We start from the raw sequence: 24,199 nt of genomic DNA, 5'->3' as shown, positions 1-24,199 counted from the left end.
AAATATCAAAGGATTTCACCTCGTCGCTGTCTCTTTGTTTCCTCTTTCCACACATCCCGTGCATGTTCCTTCTCTTGCCTTGCTCCAGGTTTGCCTCTCCTCCTCCAAACCCCGCTGTCAGACGTGACTCAGCATCACTTTTTAGGACAGCAAAGCCTGATTTGCTCTGTTTGCTACTATTTTGGTTGATTCCTAAAGATGATCCTTAATTGCACTTTGAATCCCCTTCTCCTTTCTCCTACTCCTGCACAATTCAGCAACCACCAGTAAGTGTGTAGGCGAGTGGCCTTCAAAGGGGTAAGCATGAAGTTTTATCCAAAAAGTACCCTAATGTACTGACAGTTGATCTATAGTTAGTTAGTACATAATTATACCTAAAATACACCCTGTCAGCAGGATAAATGACGGCTACTGAAAACTCTAAAAGCATGACGGGTGTTCACCCATCTGCAATGACGAGAGCGGAGGGGTTTGTAAGTTGAGAAAGGCTGGTGAGTTCAGCATGATCTGATTTAGTTAAATCATGCCATATGTTGGGATAGCTCTCTCTAATAGTCGTGCTAACCACAAACACAGGCAAAGAGAAGTCGTCTGGTCCACCTGGCTAGTTTGGACTTCCCTCCCCAGCATTATTTCTGCACTTAGCATGGTGGCAGCCCTTGAGCTGCTCATGTGAAGCTGGCTGATTCACAGTTAATTGTGACATGGTGTAATTTAGTAAATGAGCAGCTGAACATCTGTACGCCTTCCCCCACGGCACATCAAGCCTTACCTTACACAAGGCTCTTAATTTCCACTAGTGAATCCTTTTTCTTTTACTGAACTCATGGATGGCAGGATGGTGCTGCTGGCTGCCTCACCAGCCTAGGCACGGGGTGTCAGCTGCAGGAGATGGGTGTTTTGGCATCAGCTGGGGGACATCAGAACATGTTCCTGGAAAAATTCACTACTGGTGGTAGGACGTGGAGCCTGAGGTGCTTTCCCTGGCAGGGCACTTGCTCCAAAGATACTGGGACTAAAAGAGACCACCTGTGAGTGGGGCAGGGTTCTCCTGGGAGAGCTGTGGGGTTCTCATTGCGGATCACGGCAGTGCCAGCCTGGTGCTGCAGGGTGTTTGTGTGTCCCTGTGCTGTGGGGAGGCAGCAGCTTTGCTCCTGCTCTCTGTGTTCCCTTGCTGGTCGCACTCCGGAGCGCGTTTCGTTTTCAAGAGGTAAAATCCTGTCTTCGCGGTGTTACGTTGTTGTGGAATTCTTCCAAACTGTTTGGGGTTTTGCTTTTAATAATTACACAGATAAATGCCCTAAAATTATTCTGGGGAGCTGCTTGCGACAAATAGGTAGAACTTTTATTTATAAACTATGCACGTATGGATAGAATGCCTGCTGGAGCATTTTGGGCTAGATCGAGTGATTTGATCAGTCACTTAAAACTGATTTTAGCATTGAATCTTCTGCCTATAAAAGTAGAAATACATTTTATAAATCTGTGTTGTGTTTAATTTACATGTCCTTTCATGGCTGGGCCAAGTTCTTTAAGGGCATTTATTCTGCTTCATATAAATAATTGATCAGCCAAGTTAATTTACTTCTGCCTGACTTGGTCAACCTTAATTAACTGCCCTGGAATAAAGACTGAACTTTTTGTTAGCTTAAAATCTTTCACAAATGTGGCAAAGAAGGGTTGTTTTATGACAACATTTTTGCTCTACCACTGATCCCAGGGGATGGAAATGCTTAATGATCCTTATATGCATATATGTATTTGTAAACACCTCCAAGTACTAACATGAAAAATATCAGCCTCGAAGAAACTTTGAAACACACAGGCTGCATTGTGAATTTGTAGTCCACATTGAGTCTGAAAGCATATATAAACAGGGATTTTAAGGCCAGAAGACTCCAGGGATGTTTTTTAAAGGTGATGATATGCTTAAAGATATGGATTGGTGCTTATTGAGGAATCTTAAAAATGCCTCACCAGATGCCTCCGTGTATGATGAGGCATCTAAAGACATCTGAATATCAGTCCCTTAGTCTTTCAGACTTGGAGTGGGTCCTTATTCTGACAGGTGCTTCAGTCAGTAAATCCTCCCTCATGCTGACATTAAACAATGCTGCTTAGTCTTCAGAAACTATACTGGTAGCAGAATTGCAGCAGTGGCACACTTCAGCGCCCACCTCCTGCCTACTAATCTCCATGCTTAACCTTGCTCATCTTAATAGGCCAGTGGAGCTCAGATGTGTGTCGGCAGCATCTGTCTTGGTGGTGTTATGGACTTTATGGACTTATTTTTAATGCATTAGCAAAGAACTTTTTCAGAATTAGGATTCCTTTAGCTTCTATTTTTTTTACCTTGAAACACAGACACTGGAGTGATCAGAAAGATTGTTTTATTTCAGGCAAGGTTCACATCTGACCTATGTTTCCCAATTTTGACCATGTCCTTAAGAAATTGGCTGTTCCTTGCTTCTCTCCAAATCATCTGGAAGATGATCAGCTGTTGTCCTCCTGTTGACAGAGTGCCTTCTTTTGATTTCACTTCGCTGAAATTTTGCTCCATTACCTTGAACGTAACATATTCACTAAAGAGATGGGCCCAGCTGCAGGGCTTTGACTTGGTGTTTGACTGTGCATCAAAGCTAGAAAAAGTTCTGTGCGGGTTAAAATGGGAATCTGAAGAAATTGATCACTGTTCTGAAATTTTTAAACCAAGCTGACATTAAGTCAGAACAGTTCTTTTATTATGTGCCCCTTGATTTCAGGAAAAGGTTTCACAAGCTGTTGGTACTGCTGGTACTGCAGTCTACCTTTGGTCCTTTCATAGGAGAAAAACATCTTGTGTCACCTTTAATAATTCAGAATCATTCTGTATCCCTCATAACATGAAACATCATAGAATTTTTATATATATAGAAAAAAGAAAGATACTTGCACAGGTAATAACCCGCATATTTTAAGCTTTAAAAATGCATTTTTCTTTGCAGAATTGATAAGAGAATCATTCTGCTTTCTAGAACACGTGAGATGGACGTGGACTCTTCTACCATTAAATTTCTTAAGTCAGAACCAGGTCTCCTGCCTGTCATGGAAGCAGTTGTGGAGTGTTATTATTTCTTATAATAAATCACTATTCATAACAGCTTCTCCAGCCCTGTGTTGGTTGTATTCAGACCAGAATCAAGGTTTGTGATACTTCACCTGGAGTTTCAGTTCAGTTCCCACAGAACCTAATTATGTTGCATAAAGTCAACCTTGCTTTGCATTTTTCTTTCACAATTTTGAATGACAAACTTCAGTAATAGGCTCCTGTAAGTTCATCTCCTCTGTGCTGGGAAGAGACAATTATCTCAGCCATCCTCGGTGTACGATCATCTCAGCTCATTTAGGTGTGCTCAAAAAGACAAATAATAATCATTCTTGCAGAAAGCTCTCACAGGTTGATTTTTCATGACATGACACTTAATGATCAAACCAAACTGTGATTATTCATGTCAACTCACATTTGACTTCAGTGAAGAAATAAACAGTTTTATCTTTTTTTTTTTCCCTTGAAATACCAGTTTTCTATCGGAGGTATTTTAACAAAGCGCTTTTGTTTTGTACAAGCATCTAGTTTAAGCTATATAGAAGTTGACTGCTTGTAAATTGCTGTTCTTAAAGAAAAATTTGCTTAAAGGTGTTTACTTCTTCTTTTAAAATAATTTTTTGAAAGTTTAAACATGGTCCCTTGGCAAACTCTGTTTCCAGCTTCATTTCTTTGGTAGCTGCTGCCAGTTCTGCTGGGATCTGTAGGGTGGTCACAACCAGCAGAGGGGCCAGAGCCCTGTGCAGCTGAGCTGATACTGGCTGGGGTGCTTCAAAAGGTAAAACAGAGCATGAAATTTGTCATGGAAAAGGTTCTCAAAAACTATGATCTTTTTCTGACCACATACAATAAATAATCCATCTTTTTCTTGGTCCTATAGGTTAGAAAAATTGTTGCAATTTCTACTTTCTTTTTTTTTTTTTTTTTTTTTGTCTTTCCAGGACCATTTTGCAGTCCTAGAGACAATAAATAATTTCTTGACCAGTTTAGTTGTGAATTATTTTCTGTGTCCCAGAGATATTTCGCTCAGAAGGGCAAGCCAACAAATCGTGATCAGGCAGTGATGGATCTGCTCCTCAGTGGTGCACATTCTTCTTGCTGCTGTCAGAGCTTTGCTTGGTGCTTCCTCTGACCCTACTGCTTATTTATCCAGGTTCTCACTTCCCATTTGTTGCATGAGAAGTGCTGGAAAATGAGATGTACTTCTTTACTGTTCTGGCATGTGGGTTTTAGCATCTCTTTCCACCACAGTGGCTGCTGGAGGCACCTTCCACCAATTCTTGAGTGTGTCCTTCGTCCATCAGCTTTGGTCCATGAGGTGGGGACATTCCACCCACCATTACTGTCATGCTCCAAAACAGTCAAAAGCATAAGTCTCTGGGTTTAACCTTCTAACCCAATCTTCCCTGGTGGTCATCTTTGTCCTCATCTGCTGCTGAGGTAAATTAATGTAGTGCACCATTTTCTCCAGTTGAGACCTGACTCCACATTTGGGTGGAAGCAGAAAACAATGACACCAGTTCTTTGTTTTTGATTTGTCATGGGGTAAATCCTTTTTTTTTAGCCATGTAGCATATAAAAATTGCCTGCTGTATCTTTGAGTGACTTGGGAGCTGTCTGTGGATTCTAAATCCTGTCTTTTCTTCCAAAGCAACCCGTGCCATGCAGTCACTGCCTGGTGTGTAATCTGCCTTGCCTGTTAGATGTAAACACTTATTTAGACCTTATCATGCTTATGGGCTTTCCTTACAGTGCTGAAAATGAAAAACACACCATACTTGATGTGTATCATAGCAGGATCATGTTAAAATCCAAAAGCATTTCCTAGTGGTGTTGGGAAAGCTGTAGGTTTGTTTAGATCTCTGGAGCTTTTACAGGGGAGTTGACAGAAGCTTTATAATGAGTCTCCAAGCCCTTTTTTTTCACCTGGCATAATTTGAAGATTTAACAAAACAGATTGAAAGAAGTTTCCATAGACCAGCTGAAATTTATTTAAATGTAATCGGAATGTTTGAATCTATCCTACTATGAGCCATGTGCTTGGTTTACTGAATTCAAAAGGGTTCTTCCTGAAGGTAAAGCATCTTCCACCTGAGATGAACTACCCTGCACAAGGGCATTTGGCTCACCATATGGTTAGTGTAGGGCAGGCATGCTTGGGACACACAGCTTGGCTTTGCATACCCCATCTCCCCTGGGTGGAGGAGAGAAGAGGGATGAGCTGGTGGAAGCCAGACAGGTTAATGGCATTTAAATTCTGGAAGCTGGGGCTTTGCAGGTGGAAATACTTTAAAAACAAGTTATCATAATATCTCTGAGGTAGCAGTTTGCAGCTGAAAACTGGCATGTGTGCTTTGTGTGGGGAGTCTTGTGCAGAAATGCTGATGTTAGTTCCTGAGGGTACGTAAATCCCAGAGGTTCTGGGGTAAGGAGGTGGGTACTTGTCCTTATCCTCATTGAAGGCTTGTGACCCACTGACACTGGAGGTGAACACAGAGTGTAAAGCACCCAGGGACAGGCTGACACCAAGAATCACTTGAGAGGAGTGGCTGGAGGGAGATAATGAGCTGTGGCTGCTGAGATGATGTTTAGCCAAGTAACACGGGAGGCTCCTCACTGTAATGCTCTAAGAGCATCCAAATCCAGACCAAATCCATAGCCAAAAACTGGGCCAACAAGACTAATTCTGTGAGCATTTGTAGCAGTTCTCCTGAAATGAAAACTGATGATGGTTCAGCACATCCCAGATTAAGCCTAAATTGCTTCAGAGTAATAAAAGGTGCTAATTCGGCACTATCATGGTATGAGTGAAAACCAAAATAGTGAATGCTCTGCTTCACCTCCATGCCCCTACACAGTGTATATCACATTTTTGATATTGTCCATCATATGTTGCCAAGAATGACTCATCTGTTTCAAAGGAAAGCATCCAGATGTAACTAGAGAAATTTAATTATGGATTCTGTGTGTTCGTTGAAAAATATTTTTTTTTCTCTAAGGGAAAAAAGATGTTGAGCAAATAATACTATATTTAGAAGAGAACTAACTTACTAAAATTATAGCTGTACCAACGGATAAATAAACATAAACTAGTAGCATGAACCATTAATGAAAGATAAATCGTATGAAGGAAAATGACATATGTTTACAGTTTTGGCAGGATTTAAAACAGGGCATGTCTCCTTATATACAGCAACTGTTTTAACAGCTGCTTTTTTCTTTTTTTTTTTTTTTTTTTTTTTCCCTCCCTCCCCTCCCCTCCCTTAAATTATTTCAGGTTTTTGAGTCATGATGCAAGAATCTGGGACTGAGACAAAAAGTAACGGTTCAGCCATTCAGAATGGAGCGAGCGGTGGCAACCATTTACTAGAGTGCAGCCTGCGGGAAGTGAGATCAAACGGCGAGACACCTTCCGTTGAAATTGGGGCTGCAGATTTAGCACATCTCCAGCAACAGCAGGTACTGTAAGATGCATTACAAGTTTCCTACCTACAGGAAAAGCGTGAAGCATTTTAAAACAACCCCTCCTTTCCCCAAACCCTTTGTACTTGCCAGGCAGAGGATGCTTTTAGGACTTGCCTGTGACATTCTGTGCGTTTTTGCCCGTAGGGGATTGCAGTTGTTGGTGTAAAGGGAAACCTTGGACTGCTCTTCCGGGGCTCTTTTTTAATCATTCCCTGGAAACATCCAAAGATCAGGGCTCGCTTCCGTTGCCTGCGTGTGTTGAGTCTGGTGGCAGCGATTGGGTGAACTGCTGTATACAAATAACTGGTTTCCAAAATCTGTCACTGGGTGGAAAATACACTAACGTTAAGTTTTGTTTTTGCAACAAATTTTAATATAACCTAGCAACCTCTATCAACAGAATGTTTTCTATTAGTGAGGAAGGCTGCAGAGGTATCTGCTGCGCAAAACATCAGAATAAATAAATAAATACATCCATGTCAGTGTTCCTCAACTTGGAAGAGTCAGAACCAAATTGTTCATTTTGCCTTGGTATTTTAATTTGTGTACATTCTGGGAAGTGACCAAATTCACAAGTGTAAATTATCCGCATAATACGTTTTGGCTTTTTCTTTTCCCTGATAAAATTCTGAACCCCTCTGAGGAAATTTTACACCAAAGTGCTGGGCATGTATCATTAATGTGTTTGGGAACAAAGGCTGCAGCAGAGCCATGGTGAATACACTCACGCCTAACCCTCACTTTCTCTAATGCAATAAGGATTCTTAAAACCTTTTAAATAAGCAATTGGCAGCTGGTTAAGACTCCCCTAAGTGTACAGTGATCTTTTTAGCAGGTTGTTGTGGAGAAGAAAAAAACCTGTGCTCAAAACAAAGCAAAGTGAAGGCTTGAGGAGGAGCAGGGCACCCCGTTTACCAACCTAAGACAGAAAGCTGCCATAATTAAACAAGTCAGAAAAATGGATGATACTAAATGCACAGACTTTGGTTGTTTCAATCATTTCGTCCTACAGGTTTTTACTTGAAGTGAGAATACCATCAGTGAGAAAATCACAGCCATGCTGAATTCATTACTGCAGTAGTCACACAAAACCACGGATAAAATTTCAATAACTGCAGGCCACAGTTGAGTAAACAGTTGCACTGAAACTTAATTCCTGTTGACTTTTCCCTCATTCTTTGCCAGGGGCACATTCTGATTCGTAGTGCAAAGACAACAGGGGTTACAGCTTTGATTAATATAGGACAGTAGAAGAGGAGTGGAACAGTAAAATATGTTCGACACAAAGGTCTCGTCCTAAAAAGGGCTTCGTATGAAAATGAGTTAATTACACTGTGTTTTCCATAGGAGCACTGTGGAATTTTCCAGTGAGGCTTTGTGCAGAGAGAAGCAGGGAGGGGGCATCATGCAGACATGTACACACCGTGGACCAGAATGGCTCAGACCTCTGCTTTTTCACCACTATCTAACCCTGTGCCAGGGCTTCTCCACAGCCATCCCAAGAGCTCAGAGTGTCTCACATAATGCTGTCACCTCACATGTAATGGCTGGTGTCAATTAGCTGCCCATTTGGTCAGTGAAGGGGTGGCACCCGTTCATTCCCAGTCCTCCAGTCCTCCCCAAACAGTGCCCAGCACAGAGCTGAGTGCTCAGGGCTGGGAATGGGATTGCCAGGCTCAGGATTGCTTTCACACAGCTCTGATTTTAGCTTGGAGTTTATTTATCCTCTGCCAGTACAGTGAATGTGGTTGGGGATCTTGCTTTTCTCCAAGTTCTTCAAAGACCTTTATGTTCTGTGTTTGAATTCTGCTGTTAATTGGTTTTGATGACTAACTTCTCCATGGAGTTTCTCTTTTATAAAGCAAGTTGATTGCAAAGTTTAAAACAGTTATTAAATAAAAAAAACAAGCAGCAAACCCAATCCCGATAACAATAAGAGGGTAATCAGAGCTAGCATAAAAATACCAATCTTAGTGTTTGGAAAACATTTTTAAACGCTGAAAAGAAGAAAACCCCGTTGTTTTCAGACAGCTAATGCAAGCATTTACAGATACACATACAACATGGAGCATAATGTTTAGATGTTTCTCCGTATACAACATATGCTCTCAGGTCACTTAACAGAATGCGTTCTACAAAACACTCCTTCAATACAAATGAATGAGTTCTGAATTAAACAGCTATTTCTTAAGAGCATTTCATTCAAATCTTTTCATTTTGCCACCTGGCACTTGTTTTGTCTGGAAAAAAAAAAAAAAATCAGTGGTGGGTAGTTTGAGCTTTGGTGCTGTGGTTAGTTATGTGTTCCCATGATGAGCAGGGCAGAATAGTGAAACCTGCATGTACAGTGGGTTGTGAAAGCATCTGTGCTAAATTTAGGGTCACATTTTTGGTGACATTTATGAATTTATTAGGACTAATAGCTTTGTTAGTAGGAGAGAGGAAAACAGAAATACTTCAGGGTTTTTTTAGGAAGTTTTAATGGGTTTGCAAACTTGTAAATATTTTACCATGGAAAAATATGGAGCACCACAGATGTTCATATGTTTGCAGGAGAAGTGTATGGTGTGTTCACTCTTGCTGTGAGTACAGGGAGGATTTGTAGGACAAGTTTTATGCTTCCCATGTCATGTTAGGGTGATTCTGCAATGTAAGGAGACAGAGTAATGTGATGCTCAATTATTCTAGCATTAGAAATCTCATAAAATGTGCTGTTAAGCTGGGAGTAGCAAACGTGGGGATGAGTTCTGGTATTTATAATAAAGCCAAGTAACTCCAACTGGTGTTTATATTGGTAAAGTAAGAAAGGCAAAGCAATACAAGTGACTCTTCAGGAACAGCATGTCTGTGGAAGAGTTGGGTAAAAGTGGGAATCCATATAGAAGTCACCCTCAGAACTAAAATATAAGGGAAAGAGAGCCTTTTCTCATGGTATTTTGGCCCCTGCTGAGGATGGCAGAAGTGACCTTCCCACTGCTGCTGCCTCCACAGGTGCCAGAGGTGAGCATCTCATGGCAGTGACTGTCAGGATGAGGTGGAGTGGGCAGGGGTTTGGTGACCTGCTTATGAAGTCTGGAGTAGGCATTAAGGTTACCTGGATTATTGTACTTCCGGAAGAGGTGAAGCTGGGATTTGGTGTCGGGTTCAGGAGTTTTGTCTCAGAGTGCCCACAGAGGCAGAACCAAGCAACAGAACAGAAAACCTGAGAACAGGGTTCCAGACAGAGTCTGGCAACATCTGTTGGCTCTGAGGCATCATGAAAAACATCTGGGAGGTGCAGAGTGAGTGTTTGGAGTGACCCACAAGCTGAAGGTCAGGCTGGGCAAGGGAGGTTTGGGCAGAAGGGATGTAATGATGGGGTGACTCCTGCCTACCAAGCAGTAATAAATAAAGACTCATAGGGACAAACTGCCTTTTAATGTTCATGATCACAGCTGTAGTTGCTTCAGTGGTTTCTGATGTCTACTCAAATAGAAGGTTTGATGCCTCAGTCCTAGACAGGTTGGGGTTTTTTTTAAAGCTTATAAAATAAATATTATTTATTGCATTTTATTTTTATCCTCAGGACTATTCATTAAAGTGTTCTTCACGTTATTAGCAGTGAAACAAGACTATGAGTTGAACAAAGAGAATGATTACAAAGTTGAATCCTGATGTATAGCAGCAAGACACCAAGTGCTGTGTTGCATGGTGGCAGAAATACAAACCTCTCCACATCAATAGCCAGATCCACTTTGATACCGTAACTTCAAGTGCTGCCCCACGAGTATAAAACTCAGTGTCTTTGTCTAATCCAGAATGCTTTTGAACTTTGAGGAGGTATGACTTTAATAGTAATTTGTTGACAGATTAGCTGCAGAGATTGCAAAGGGTTTATTTTGCAGAACTGGCAGGCTCCTATCAGTGTTCTCTTAAGGAAAAAAACACACACTGCTGTTTTGCAATTGCTTGCATTTATTGACAACCTGTGCTGAGCAGGCAGAATCGGAATGTTTGGATAATGTAAACCTATAGCTTGTCTGATGGAGTGTAGTGTACTTTTAGGTAGTGCATAGATTGCTTGATAAAAAGGGTTACAAGGTGGCTGTGTTTATGACAAACTGGAATAGAAATACAAACGCAACTGGTATGCAGAGAAAGAAGGAGGAGGTTTATGTAAAGAATTGTGGGGAAGTTTCTTTTCTTCACTTCGTCTTTCAGCTGAACTATACTGTAATTATGAAGTGTCACTTCAAGCTTTCTGAAGAATTTAGATAAATACTAGTTTTGCCATGTGTCCACCAAGTGAGGAAAGAAGGGGGTTTTCCTTGAAAAAAAAACTGATGGCGTTATATCCTGTTTTGTACTTTTATTCCAGTAAATGTCTGCAAGTGAAAAATACAGTTCTGTTCATATATAAAAGAAGGTTTGATAGACAAAAGAAATTTGGACTAGATTCTGGTCTGTGCCCAAGTCAGTGCCTGTAATTGAGCTGTTTGTGGTGTCTGTGTGAAGATGCCATAGTTGGGCCCTTTGGCAGTAGTTGTTTCATGAAATGTTGAAATGTGAAGTGTTAGATTGAGGGAATCAAACTCCAGAGGGAATATGTGGGTTCTTCAGATTTTGTTCATGTTCAAAGACAAGGAAAATGTACAAGAAATGGGGGATTTGGTGTATTGTTGAGAGGCTGTTTTAATTGGGCACATCAAAAAGAAAATTTGACTAGAAAGAAATCTGAATATATTGCAGCGTAAATGAAAGAAATGCTTTTTAAATTTTTTTTATTGGTGAGTTTCATGTTATTTTGCAAACCCGTGAGGAGAGCTTACAAACTGCATCAGGAGTTTTACGGTCCCATTGATCATGATGTGGACTTATCTCTGTAGCGCAAAACTGCTAAATTAGATCCAAGATAAAGTCTTTGTTTCATATTGACATAACTGGGTTAGACCAAAATTGTTTGTTACACTTTAAGGGAGCGTCCATGTTGAGTCATTTTGTCCAAAGAGACATAAAGCCTAATTATTAAACTGCTGTTGCTATTGAAGGAGCCATTTGAAAGTATAGATTAAACTCCATGCAGGCTATTGGATTGTGTCTGATTTTGTACTGTAGTACCCTCATAACTGAAGATTACAACATGGTGAAAAGATGACTACATTTTTAGAGCTTCTGCTGTTTCATCAGAGATTGTGAAAAACAACTTTATGCTCCCAGTAACTTTGTGGTTTTTATCATTCAGACTTTTTCCCCCAAGTTCTGCCATCTCCCAGCATTGAACGGAAGGTGACATGATGTCTTTTTAGTCATTCAAATCTAATAACTTTTAATCTGAAGGTTAAGTAGTGAGATATAAACTAAGAGACGATAATATCAATTTTATGTTCACTGAAGGGCACAATATACCTCTTTCTAGTAGAGGGAAAATTGTGCGTAAAATGTCTTTTGCTTTTCGATGGGAAAGCTGTGGCTCTGAGAGCTTAGGAATGAAGCAGCGCTGGAAAAATTAAATAAGTTTTAACATAGGCTGGCTACCTTGCCTGGGTTTTAGAATCAATGATTTTTTTTCCTTAATAATTCAATTTTTAGATCAGTTGTCAATGAACCATGCTGAGAACATTCATGCAGCATTCTCTATCCTCACTATTGCTAATGTCTTTGTTATAACTACTTATTGACACCAACAAGCCTTAAATTTTCTCTAACTGTTGAAGGGTAAGGGGGAAAACTACTACTTAGTTGCACTTGCTGAGATTATTGTTTTCTCTTTGTCTTGTTTTTGTTTTATTTTGCTTCTGAGGTCTTTGATAAATAACTGCATAAACCTGAGTCCTCAGAGCACCTTGACATTGGCACCCAGAGCTCTGCTGTTGTGTGTGCTGGTACAAGCATAGACATGCAGAAGCTGGGTCATTAGGCATGTAATCACCTGGGTTATGTGCACATCCAAATCCAGAAGTCCTCTGTAGGCTGTCCATGTCTATTTCTGTATTTATTTATTGTTTTACAATAGCTGCTTTTACTTCACCTGGTAAATTAGGATCAGGCAGTAATCATTTAGGTTTCTGTGGGCTCTTTGAAGGGATGGAGCTTCTGAAATATGTTTGCTGGGTTGATTTTTAGCCTTGCATCTCTGTGAAAATTCAGCAGTGGTGTGTTTGTTCCCAGCTGTTTTCGTAGGTGTGCACTCTCCCCTTATATTTGCTTTTGCTTACTCATAAGCAATAAAGTTCCACATTCAGGAGTGCTGTTTGGGGAAAGCCCACAAAGGAATGCTTTAAAGCTGTTAGCCAGCACGTGTATACACTGCAAAAGGCTTCCAGCAAGCATCAGATATGAATTAAAAGTCTATTTCAAGTGATTGATGTTATTCAGATTATTAAAGACTGTTCCTCCTCCAGTGATTCTCAGACTTTAAGGGTTGTTTTAGAAGTGGTGCAACCACTTATTTGTAGCAAATATATACATATCTCTATATATCTCAAACTTAAAATGGTAGTGTGCCTACCAAGGTGTAAAGCAGCCTTTAATTCACATGGAACTGTTCCTCATGGTGGCTGTTAACATTGCAGGATGCTTAAGCATGTGCCTAAATGTAAGTGTGTGACTAGTCTGATTAAGGTCACTGGTACGTCTCATGCCTGTAAAATTAGGAATGTGCTTAAGTACCTTGCTGAATTAAGGCTTAAGTAATTTCACACTAATACGAAGTTGCATGGATTGCTGATATTTTAGAACTAATTTAACTTTATTTGGAGACGCACTGCATGTAGGGAGATTGTTTGGCAATGCCTGAGGAGTAGCAGTGGAATTGCAGCTGTTTTCAGTAGTGTAGCCCTTGATTTCAGTGGAGTTTTGTCTGACTTTAAAATATTTAAATAAGAACAGAATCAAATGCCATGGTTTCCTGCATTATGTTCTTTCTCTCGGGGAGCTCCACTGGGTATCCCAGCAAGTGAGAAGAATGTTAACAGTACTGTTGTAATTTATAACAGTGATGTTGTAAATAAAGATTGGGATTTGAAGTAAAAATGCAGAAGTTGTGAATACTCTTCATGAGTTTATCTAACTGCATAGCACCCCATTAATTAAAAAAAAATTAACAGAAGGTATCTTTTGGAGGCTTAGCGTAAACAGTGACATTATATAATGACAGTTTTGTAGGATAGTGTTGCTTGTTTTGTTGCTGCATTCTGTATTTTGTTAGCCGTGCTCCCTGCATTTCCAAAACATAAACTATATTTGCAACCTGTTTTAAATAGTGCAAATATATCTCCTTTTTCCCTATAAAAGCTACAGATTGTGTCTGTGGAGTGTATAGTCTCAGACATCTCTGAAGCCTGGGGCAAGTGCAAGGTTTATTACAAGTTGGGCTTTTCAATTTATTTTGAATCATATTTCTTCTTCTTCTTTTAAGGGTTTTTGTTTGCTTTTTGTTTTGTTTTGGGTTTTTTTCCTTTTTTTTTTTTTTTTTTTTTTTTTTTTTTTTTTTTTTTTTTTTTTCAGGCTACTGAAAGTAGGGCTGGTAAAGTGAAGGTTGAGGAGAGTTGGGCTATTTAATCTCTCTGACAATGTGTTGTAAAACTCATCAGTGCAGTTCTCCCCTTTGCCCCCAGCTCTCAGAGCGTGTTCCCAGGCAAACCAAAGAGAAGGATGCAAGAAATGGATAAAATTCCTTGTGTGCTGACCTAATACTGGTTCTCATTTAATGACCACGGGATTGAGGACTGGGATGGTTACAGACAAAAGCATCGCTGGGCATGCAGCTGCATGCCTGGAGATGGGTCATTTTTGCATGGTAGAGCACTGCAGTTCTAAGTTTAGGTGACCTCTTTCGATCAAGCTTCAAGGGTGAACTAATTCTTATATGCATGTTTGGGGCCTTCTTACCTTATTAAATAAAATAAGCAAGTTTTTGGAAGGATTTTTTTCCTTTCTAGCAAGAGGCATCATTATTGAGGGGCACAACACAAATGTTTCGAATTTGGAGATGCAGAGCAAGGTCACAGTTTGCCTCCAGAATCTGAAGTAATCAGGATTTTATTTCAGATAAAACCTCTGGGGCTGATACTTAGAAAACACAACTTTTAACTGGCATTACGCAATTTGCTATGGGTCACTTAGCCAAATATTTGTGTATGGGTCTTTTTTCTTCTTTTCTTTTTTATTTTTTTTTTTTTTTTTTTTTTTTTTTTTAAGACTTTCCAAAGTTCAGGTGGGATTTCAGGCTTTAACAAACTCTACCTGGAAATTAAGTGCAGCCAAGGAGGGGAGGGGGGGGGAAATCTTGTCTATTTGAGCTAGAGTGATCACAAGCTAAAGGAATGTGGTTGCTGTTGGCGTGCTCAAATCAAGTTTTCCTTAAATTTTCCTTGTTATTATCACCGATACTGAGAAACGTCTGCCAGGAAAGAACTGCAACACCAGTGAAATGTTGTAAGACCACTGACTGTCTGACATTCTTGCTTTTTTCCTCCTTTTTCCAGTAATCAGTGAGATACGTGCGGAAATAGGGGTAAGGTCCCTAGCTGTTCCCAAGGACTGTGTGGGCAGAGGGTGGATCTTCCCCAGTACCTTCTGGCATCCTGAATCAGCAGCAGACCCACAACTTTGGGAGGCCTGGCTGCTCTCTCATGGATGAAGCTGGAGCATTTGTGTTCTTAAACCATCCTTAAACGGTTTTGTATTTCTGTTTCCACATAATTAAGTGATTCACTGTAAAGAAAGGTCAGACAGGCACAAGGAAGGAGAATGGAACTTGATAGAAGTAGTGGGGCCCAGCATCTTGCAGGAAAAATTAGAAACAAGATGGAACATACTTTTTTCTCATGGATAAGAAAGCATTTGGAGCACTCAGATCCTCACAGTCCAGTCTCAGCAGTCTCCAGGAGAATTCTTCTGGCCTCTGCTTAAATGAGAAACTTGATCTACAGATGAGCTCACCTAGGAATAGCTCTGGTTTTGGGGAGAGTGGCTGCAGTTTATCTTGACTTTGTTGTTTTGCATTGCATACCCTCTCTGCTATGTCATCCCTCTTCTTCAACCTCAAAGCAGGATGGACAGGTGTGTGTGGCAAACAACTGTTCTGGATTTTGTTGAAAAGCTAAAGTTGAAAGCATCCAGTGTGCTGAGTGTGCAGGTGTGGGAGCTCTGTGTCTGGAAGAAACCCCAAAATCTATCCTCTGGAACAGCTGGCTGTGGCATTCACTTGTAGCTGTAGGTAAAGTGCTTTCTGTAAGGTCACAGGGAGGATTTGGTACAGCTAAACCTCCCCAGTGCTTCATTTTAGTGCCTGTTTCTCTCTCAATAGCTGTGCTGGTTTCTTCATCCCAGACATGGTATTTGGGTAGCAGAAGCAGTTGTTTTGTTCAGGGAAAACTGTCTTCTTCCTTGCCTTCCCATAGCTGTAATGCCATATTACAGATCTGAGAGAAAACCCTCCAAGTCAATAAACAACAAAAAAGCAGACTTATCTTTTATAGCGTTCTTGAAACAAATGTAAGGTTATAACACTAAAGCAGGTTTTATTAAATCTAGGCGTGAATCCATATTGAAGAAATAATCCACTGCTTCTTTTCTGCTTCTTGTCTTTTTAATTAGCGCTGGCAATGGGATTGTTAGCTTTTAAGATATGGTAAATATGAGCCTATTAATATTATTGAATATAATACTCAAGAAGGTGCAGGGAATGCTGGTAACTGTAGCTGTTTTATGGAGGAGCTAAAAGAGGGCTCTTTGCTGTTCCACACATCTTCCTTTATGACTGCTGGGGTGAAGCCCATATTGGCAGCCCTTCCCCAGGTCCCTGGAGCAGCTGTTCCTGGAGCAGCCATCCCAGCAGGTGGTGTGGGACTCTTGTCCCTTAGTCCAGTCTGACAGGATGGGTCTGAGCCCCTTTTCACAACGCAGGGAGTGTTTGGAGTTTAAAATAGTTCTGACTCCTTTTCCTTGAGAAATGATTCACCAATCCCTCCGATTAATGCTTTTTGAAGTGTTTTACTATTGGTTTCAGTCTCTTAACTTGGGCAAGGACTGGATTATAAGGGTTTAACAGTGATTAGCTCTGTTTACAGTTTTTTTTCTTGCTCTGAAAGGTACGGTGTTTGCTTTGCCGAGGAGTTTTATTTTGCAGAGTTTCTGTTGACCACCTGCTTTTTTTCATAATTGGTTACAAGGACAATTGCTAGGCATAATAAATAAAAGATACGGCCTTCCAAGGCTGTGTCATAGGGACTGTATGTCAAAGATTCATAAACTGTGAGCAAAAATATGTGCCTCTCCCTGGGGGCAGGGAAGCGCGTGCCGTGTTCACGTTTGGGGATCCTTCCAAGGTCACGGAGAGCCCGTGGTAGGAACTTCTCCAGTGCTGGCTGATGGCCTGGCTGGGCTGCAGCCACGCTCAAGATAGGGCAGCCCACCAGCCCAGGTTTGCTGTGAACTCTTCTCTGGTCTTAATATTTTTCTTTTGTGGGTTTTGGAAAAGCAGACTTTTTTCCCCCCCAGTCTTTCCATGCAGACCAAAGGCTGGAGTAGGGTGTGTCTTTGACACTCCTGAGTCTGCCTGATCTGTGTCCCAGCAGTCTGTCAATGGAGCTTTCAATCCTGACCAGGTCTTTTGGTGTTCAACTCTCCAGTAGGAAGTTTTTCCCCAGTGCCTGACGAGAAGTCTTATCATGGAATCATAAAATGGCTTGGGTTGGATGAGTCCTTAAAGATCATCTCATTCAAACCCCCTGTCATGGGCAGGGACACCTTTCACTAGACCAGGTGGCTCCAATCCCTGTCCAGACATGCCTTGGACAGTTCCATCTTGGATCACCTGCATCTTGGGCTGACCAGCACTTGGAGTTCATAACAGTGTAAATAAATTCATCTTGCCTTTGCTGGGCAGGACAGAGCAGCAGGAAGAGCAGCCAGGAAGCACCTGGCTTGTTCCAGCTTCTTCACAGCTATTGCACCGAGAACCCAAGTTAAGGAAAAATGAGGTTGTTGGAATCTTATTGACTACACAGCTCACCCCAGCTAAACCTCAAACAGCTGTAGGTTGGATGCATTCAAAGGGACAAAAGTAGCACTCAGAAAATACAAAATGTCAGGCCTCAATTAATTGGTTTTCCTAATGGAAACTCAAACTGGATTCCATGAAAAGAGCACCCTAGAATGGATGTGCCTGGAGACCCCTCACAGTAACCCGTCCTGTTCCTTGTTGTGTATCCCATTTCATATATTGCTTCTTCAAGAAGTATAATTTTAACCCAAGAAAGTCTCTTTGCTGTTGTTTTCAGGCCACAGTCTGGTCTGGGAAGCTACTGTCTTTACCACACATTGTGTCCCTCCATGTCCAGCCTTGTATCAGGTTGTCCTTGGAACAAAAGATGAGCCAATGAGTGTGTTTTCCCATTTAATTGTATATGTCAATGATAAATCTTTTGAGAAGACTCAGGCCACATGTTACTGAGGAGGCTGCACTTCAGTCTCCATCCCAGTCACTGTCCTTCATCACTTTCTTAAATCTGAAGGAGAAAACAGGAGGTTCAAAGGGGGACACGTGATGGGGGTGTGGATGAAAATCTCATTTCATGTTCAGTGCACAGAGTCCACCCAGAACCCCCCAATTACTGTCCTAGCCACGCCTCTGTCATTTGCAGGCCTCTGTTCCTGCCTCTGCCAAGTCCCTGTCGTCCACAAGACAAGACATCTGCAGTGCATTTGTTTAAAGTGGGGAGATGACAAGCATTGAAACAGATGTTGGAAAGCAGAGCAGCAAAAGGCTTGTGCTAAGTGAATTGCCCATCGGGCCAGGGCTGTTTGATGGCTGATTACAGAGTGAGCCAACTGTTCCTTCAGAGCACGCTGCACCCAGGAGATCCCCTGCTAAGAGATGTACTTTGCCAACATGTGGTGCTCCCTTTGTCACCGTGCCTTTTCAGGTGTACCTGGGGAAAGCACAGGGAACAGGATCATCATTCAAAACCCCTTAGATGAGTAACACTCTTGCTTATCCAGGCTGAATTGATTCCTGGTTATGAGTTGAACCATTGGAAAGCATCAAGAGCGTGCCTCGGCATCCAACAGCCAGTATCACTCATTAGTTTGAATGAAAAGCCTGTGCAGGCTTTATCAAAGCTACAGAGAGTTTTATCATGATCAACATAAAACAATATTCTGTCTGAAACCTCTGCACCATATTGCCATATAAAAAGCAGCTAATGTCTAGTGATCCTTGGTATATGAAGCAATTCAGGTTTATCACAAGCTGACGTATTATGCTTTGACAGCAAAGAATCCCTTTTGTACCTGATCTCATGTTTCCTAAGACCAGCTTTTCACCTCCTCTCATCTTGTCTCTAGGAGCTGATCCCCTTGTGCTGGGGAGGTAGAGCTCTTGTTAAATGAACTTGTGAAACCTGGGAGTATTTACCTGTTAGTCATCTTGGGCAAGTCACGAACTTGCTGAGTAAGGGAGCTGAGCTGGGGCTCAGTTTGTTCAGTCCTGTGGACAGGAGCTGGATGGAAAACTGGCCCCTAGCAGGGAAAAAGCACCCCTTCATATTCTCATATGTTTGACAGGCATTCCGCAGTAAATGCCAAGGACACAAGGGCTGCCTCTTTCCCCAGGGTAAGGCACGGTCAGGTCCTGCACGTGGTGCTTTCCCAGAGCTGGAGGGGCTCCTGTGCCTGGGCTGGCACCGGTGGAGGGCTCACCAGCATGCCCTTCACATTTACAGGGGGTTTCTGATACTCCATGTGCATCCAGAGATTCCACTGCTACCTTACCTAAGGGAAGGAGAATGGGGCTCTCCAGGCTGTTTGAGCTGCCTGCAGATGTGGTATCTGCCAATTAAAGACTGTTAGTCACCATCACATTTCCATCTTGTCCTGGTGGAAGGAAGGAGTGCCACACCTTCTTTTTTCTCCATCTCCTTTTTTCTTGGTGATGTTCCAGACAGGCAGTAGGTGACACAGGTACATGATGAGATTTTTTTGGGGTATCCTGTACAGAGCCAGGAGTTGGACTCGATGATCCTGATGGGTCTCTTCAAACTCAACACATTCTGTGATAGCCTTGAAAATCATTACTGGATTGCCCCAGTCTTTACAGGGATTTAAACCATTTACCAAAAGTGTTTTATAAAAGGACTGGCTCCCATATGTCCGAGTGAAAAACACTGGACTGTTCTTGAACCTCCTTATATCATTATTGTTTATCCAAAAGGATGAAAGGAAGAAAGATCCAGGACACCTGGAGGGATGAAGGGAAGCAGAGCTCCTCTGTGCCTGCCTCGCAGATTCCTTACCTGACCAGCCCATCCTGAGCCAAAAGTGGACTGCCAATCTTGCTGCCAAAGCGAGAAGAGCCAAAAGGCAATTCCCCTTCTGCCCCAAAAGTCATCTACAGAGACATGGAGCTTCACCAAGGGACTTTATTTTCAGGAAATCTTGCTGATACCATTGTTTTGCAGGTAGCAGCCAGGGCAGTGCCAGTGGTACGTCCCATCCAGCCTTTTCTCTCTCTCCAGAGGAGCTGTGGTCCTCAGGTCTTTGTGCTCCCTTCATCTGAAACAACACGGATACTGTGCAGGAGTTAATGTCTGCCAAGGCTTTGACCTGAACATGGAATTGAAGGGGAGCTAGGTGTATGAGTATGCTCTTAGTCATCCAGAGTGGACATTCCACTGAATAATGAGGAAATTATTAAGTGTAAAAGAGTTGTTATTATTTATTTAGAGATGTATTGTTCCCAAGCTTGTGCTTACTCTTTTGAAGTTGGCTTTGTGACTTGCCAGTGCAGTCAAGAGTTGGACTTGATGATCCTAAAGGTCTTTTCCAACATAAATGATTCTATGGTTCCAGTTTGTCATGCAGTGCTGGCTTTGAGCTCTGCTAGGTTTGGTTCTGCTTGGATTTCCCCAAAAGTTTTGCAGGGGCACAACTGGACAGATGATGTGTGAGACCTGAGACCACTGTGTCCCTGCCCAGAGGTGGCCCAGGGCACTCCCCACTGGAGCAGGATCAGGACTAAGATCTCTACTCACATCCTTGCTGCCCACCACCCCTCAGGGCTTCAAACACCTTTCTCCTTCCTTCCCAAGATGCCCCAATTTAGGCAGCATGTGTGGATTAAGACACCCAAAGTGGTGCTTGTTGAAGCCAGCTGAAAGCAGAAGGAAGTGGAAGGTGTCCCTGCCCATAGCAAAGGGGATATGAAGTAGATCATCTTCCAACCCAAACCATTCTAGTATTCTGTGAAATGATTCTATGAAGATTAAAGGGATTGACAGGTAACTTAAAGTGCAGATTGTGCTCACATCTTCCTGCAGATGAAGCAATGGGAGAAATATTTCTAAGTCTCATAGCTCTGTTCATGGAGATGAATTTGCTTACCAGGTACAAGATGCAGTTGAAATAGGTCAGTGCTGTTACTTGTAGGAAAAGTGTTTATTTGTGGCCTTAAAAATGAAAAATCGTTACACCAGAAAATATTAATAAATAATTGATCAATAGTGGAAAAGGCTCTTTTATTCTTAAATAAACTCCAGTGTAATTAATAGCTCTGTGCTCAGTACTGTGCATGCAAAAGAAGCTGGGGATGCAATTAATGTGTCGGGGGCCTGAAGGACATCTGCAGATAAGGGTTAAACAGTCTGTTGAAGCTGAACTCATGGACCTGGTTAAACTGCTGGACTTGTTTGTTTCAATAAAACTTTCGTCTCTGCTGTGTACATATTTTATAGCATTCTGGAAGAAACACTTAAAGCCATATTTTTAATATAATGTTGGTAGCAAAGTATGAAGGACAGAGGAGGTAACAGAGAAGGCAACTTGCTAATGCAAAAGCAGTGTACTGAAAGTCACTTTTATTTCTTATTTATAATCTACATGCACACTCTGGATAATAGATGACAACGCTCATTCAGTACTTTAACTTCAAAGCAGAGAGAAGGCATGGATGACAGAGCTGGGAGCTGGAACACAAAGGTACTAACAACAAGAGGAAAAATGCCTGTTTACTGGATTGCATTTGTTAGCACGCTGTCTTCAGATATTGTTCCCCCAGGAATAGTGAGAATATGTGCTGCACGAACAATGATTTAACATCTGAAAATGGTACTTAAAGAGTTTTCTGTCTGGTAGTAATGTGATGAAGGCTTCTGAATGGAACCTAGGGACTTCATTTCTTCTATTTATCTATATGTCTCTCTGGTTTTAGTCAGTGGTAATTGCATATTTAACCCCTTAAATGGGTTTAACCCTCTCAGCACCAACTTTTTTTTTATTTTATTTTTGGTCTCGCGTCTGCTTTTGTTACACTACAGCTGTGCTGCTCTCATTCCTTGCCAAAAACCCAGGAAGACAAAAGGGATTTTGGAGAAGTTGTGGCCAGGGAAGTGCATCGAGAATAATACCAAGCTCCACCTCTCCTTCTCCCTTCTCCTTTTCTTCCTTTTTTGAGGAAAGCAGTAGATAACAGCATCCAAGGAGAGTGTTTTAATGGGATTCAGTACAGCTGGGAGCCTTATAGCAGAGAGTGAGAGGGAGAAAGAGGGCTGTAATGAGGGGGGAAGTTGCAGATAGAGCAGTAAATCCACAGTATAAATTTGCTGCTTACTTCAGCAGTCTACTTCTTTGCATCTTTCTCAATTAGCACTTGTTCTGGGGGGCTCGCTTAATAGCTTATGTGAAACAAATATTAACATAAATTGTTTAATTATATCAAAATCTTGAATTCCTCCAAGACGTAAAATTGTTTTTAGCTAGGAATACATCTGCAATAAAACATCATCTAGTTAAAGTAAACGAGCTCTAAGGAAAGTCGTAAGATTGTAGCTGAGCTACTTTTACAGTTTATTTTCATGGTATTTAAATTATGATACCAGTGGGTATTTTTAATTAGTGCCTCTTTAAAGTGTGCACTTGTCTACATAAGCCATTTTGGCAAATTTGACTCATTCATACCGTGGTTGCTGTAAAAGAGGCCAGCACAGCCTGCAGGAATTGGAATTAAAAGTTTCTGCAAGCTGTTGTCGACATGACCACATCTCATTAACTTAAGAAATGGAGATTATTTGCCTGAAAGCTTGATTTGACTAACAGTAATCAAATATTAGGCTCAGTGGAGAAGGAAGAGGAAAAACAGCTTCACTGTTGTGATCTATATCCTTAAGTGCTGTGTGGTTCACTTTAAATAGCTGTGGCATATTTCTGCTGTGCCAAACATAAAGGGGAAAAAATGATAAGACACACGGCTTTATGAATAATCTGAGGTTAGTTTTATTTTCCAGTCTGACATATTATTTACCAAGTTTACCAAGGGTAAATATAATTTTTCTGATGATTCTAACATCAAGAGGAATTAATTATCTTGAAAATAATTTCAAACTTGAAGCACTGGAAATTGCTTGTATCTTGTGATTATCAACTGTTAAATAGGCATGAGCCTTAAATTTGTATCCTAGAATCATTTAACTGTTTTTAATGAAAGAAGATGAGGTAGGTTGCAAAATTTTTCATAAAAGAACCAAAATAGTGAAGTGCCTTTTTCATGTGAATTCTTTAAATAGCTTGGCAAATGAAACAGCTGAGGGGAAAAAAAAAAAGTCTGTATTTTGTGGAATAATTAAGGGATGGGAGTAGGAAATTCAAAAATATTTGTGCTTGAGAGAGTGGCAGGGTCAAAATTCAGCGTTGTGTGTTTGCCTGGTAAGCAAAGGACAATGTCATACCTAGATGGAAGCTGTGGCTTTATTTAAAAAAAAAAGGGTACAGTTAAACAAAAGAAGATAAAGTCTTGCACCTTTTTATGTCTTTGAACTGAGAACATGTGCTGCATTTTACTAAAGGAACATGAGCCTTGAATGTAAGTAACTGGTTTTTGCATTAGGTACTCCCTGGAGGTAGCAGAAAAATATCATGTCCCTGCATGAAATGCGAATGTGAAATCTACCAGAAAGAAATATTTATGACCATTTTATGCTTGATTAGACTTGGATGACATCTGTTAGAAGACAGGGACTGGACAAAGAGAGAGACGCTCGGGGGCAAATGTTAACAGAGTTGTTTAGATGATGCTGGGGCAGGAGCGTCCATTTACTGCCAGGCAAAACATAGGAATTGTGTTAGCGAGAGTGCAGCTGACAGGAATTCGCCGTGATGGAGACAGTGTAAACTGACGGGCTGAAATAGTAAAATGCAGCTGTTGATATTCGCCGCGCTGCCACGATTTATGGGCAGGTATCGCAGCTGAACACAGATACTGTAACTTCCAGGGAGCAGATGCATTAACAAAGTTATATAAATGTGAGTCAGCTATAAAAAAGCGACATCTTCACTTTTTAAAGTTGTTATTCCGCCAGGCTGCACTGAGAGTTGGAAGGACTTTCCGGAAAGAAAAAAAAAGCTGGATTTTCTTTCTTTTTTTTTTTTTTTTTTTTTTTCTTTTTTTTTTTTTTTTTTAAACTCTGCAGAACACACTGCTCTGAAGCAATCAACCTGATTGTTTACTTTCCCCTCCTTGCTCTAGCACTGGAGCTTTTCCCCATGCCAGATCCTGCTGTTCTCTGAATGAAATGAAGTTTTTTGGCTGCCTCTGCCCCATTGAAGGGCAGGAGGGATGAGCATCCAACCCCCCTGGCCCAGGGCAGCAGCACCAGCAGCCCTTCAGCTGCTGCA

At 41.3% G+C, this 24,199-nt stretch overlaps 1 protein-coding gene across 9 annotated transcripts in view; it reads left to right on the top strand.

Moving 5' to 3' along the window:
- The window catches only part of FOXP1 (forkhead box P1), a 390,583-nt gene that overhangs the window by 219,483 nt on the left and 146,901 nt on the right, over positions 1–24,199 (top strand). For all 9 annotated transcript variants that reach the window (XM_083869352.1, XM_083869351.1, XM_083869342.1 and 6 more), the window contains one exon: positions 6,363–6,544. In XM_083869352.1, coding sequence (XP_083725478.1) covers positions 6,374–6,544 — 171 coding nt within the window. In that variant the 5' untranslated portion in view covers positions 6,363–6,373. The remainder of the gene's footprint in view (positions 1–6,362; positions 6,545–24,199) is intronic.

This window comes from Zosterops lateralis (genome assembly GCF_965231275.1).
Source record: "Zosterops lateralis genome assembly, chromosome: 11".
NCBI classification, from domain to species: domain Eukaryota; kingdom Metazoa; phylum Chordata; class Aves; order Passeriformes; family Zosteropidae; genus Zosterops; species Zosterops lateralis.
Note: the sequence above shows the minus strand (reverse complement) of the source record. Positions and strands in the feature narration are given on the sequence as shown.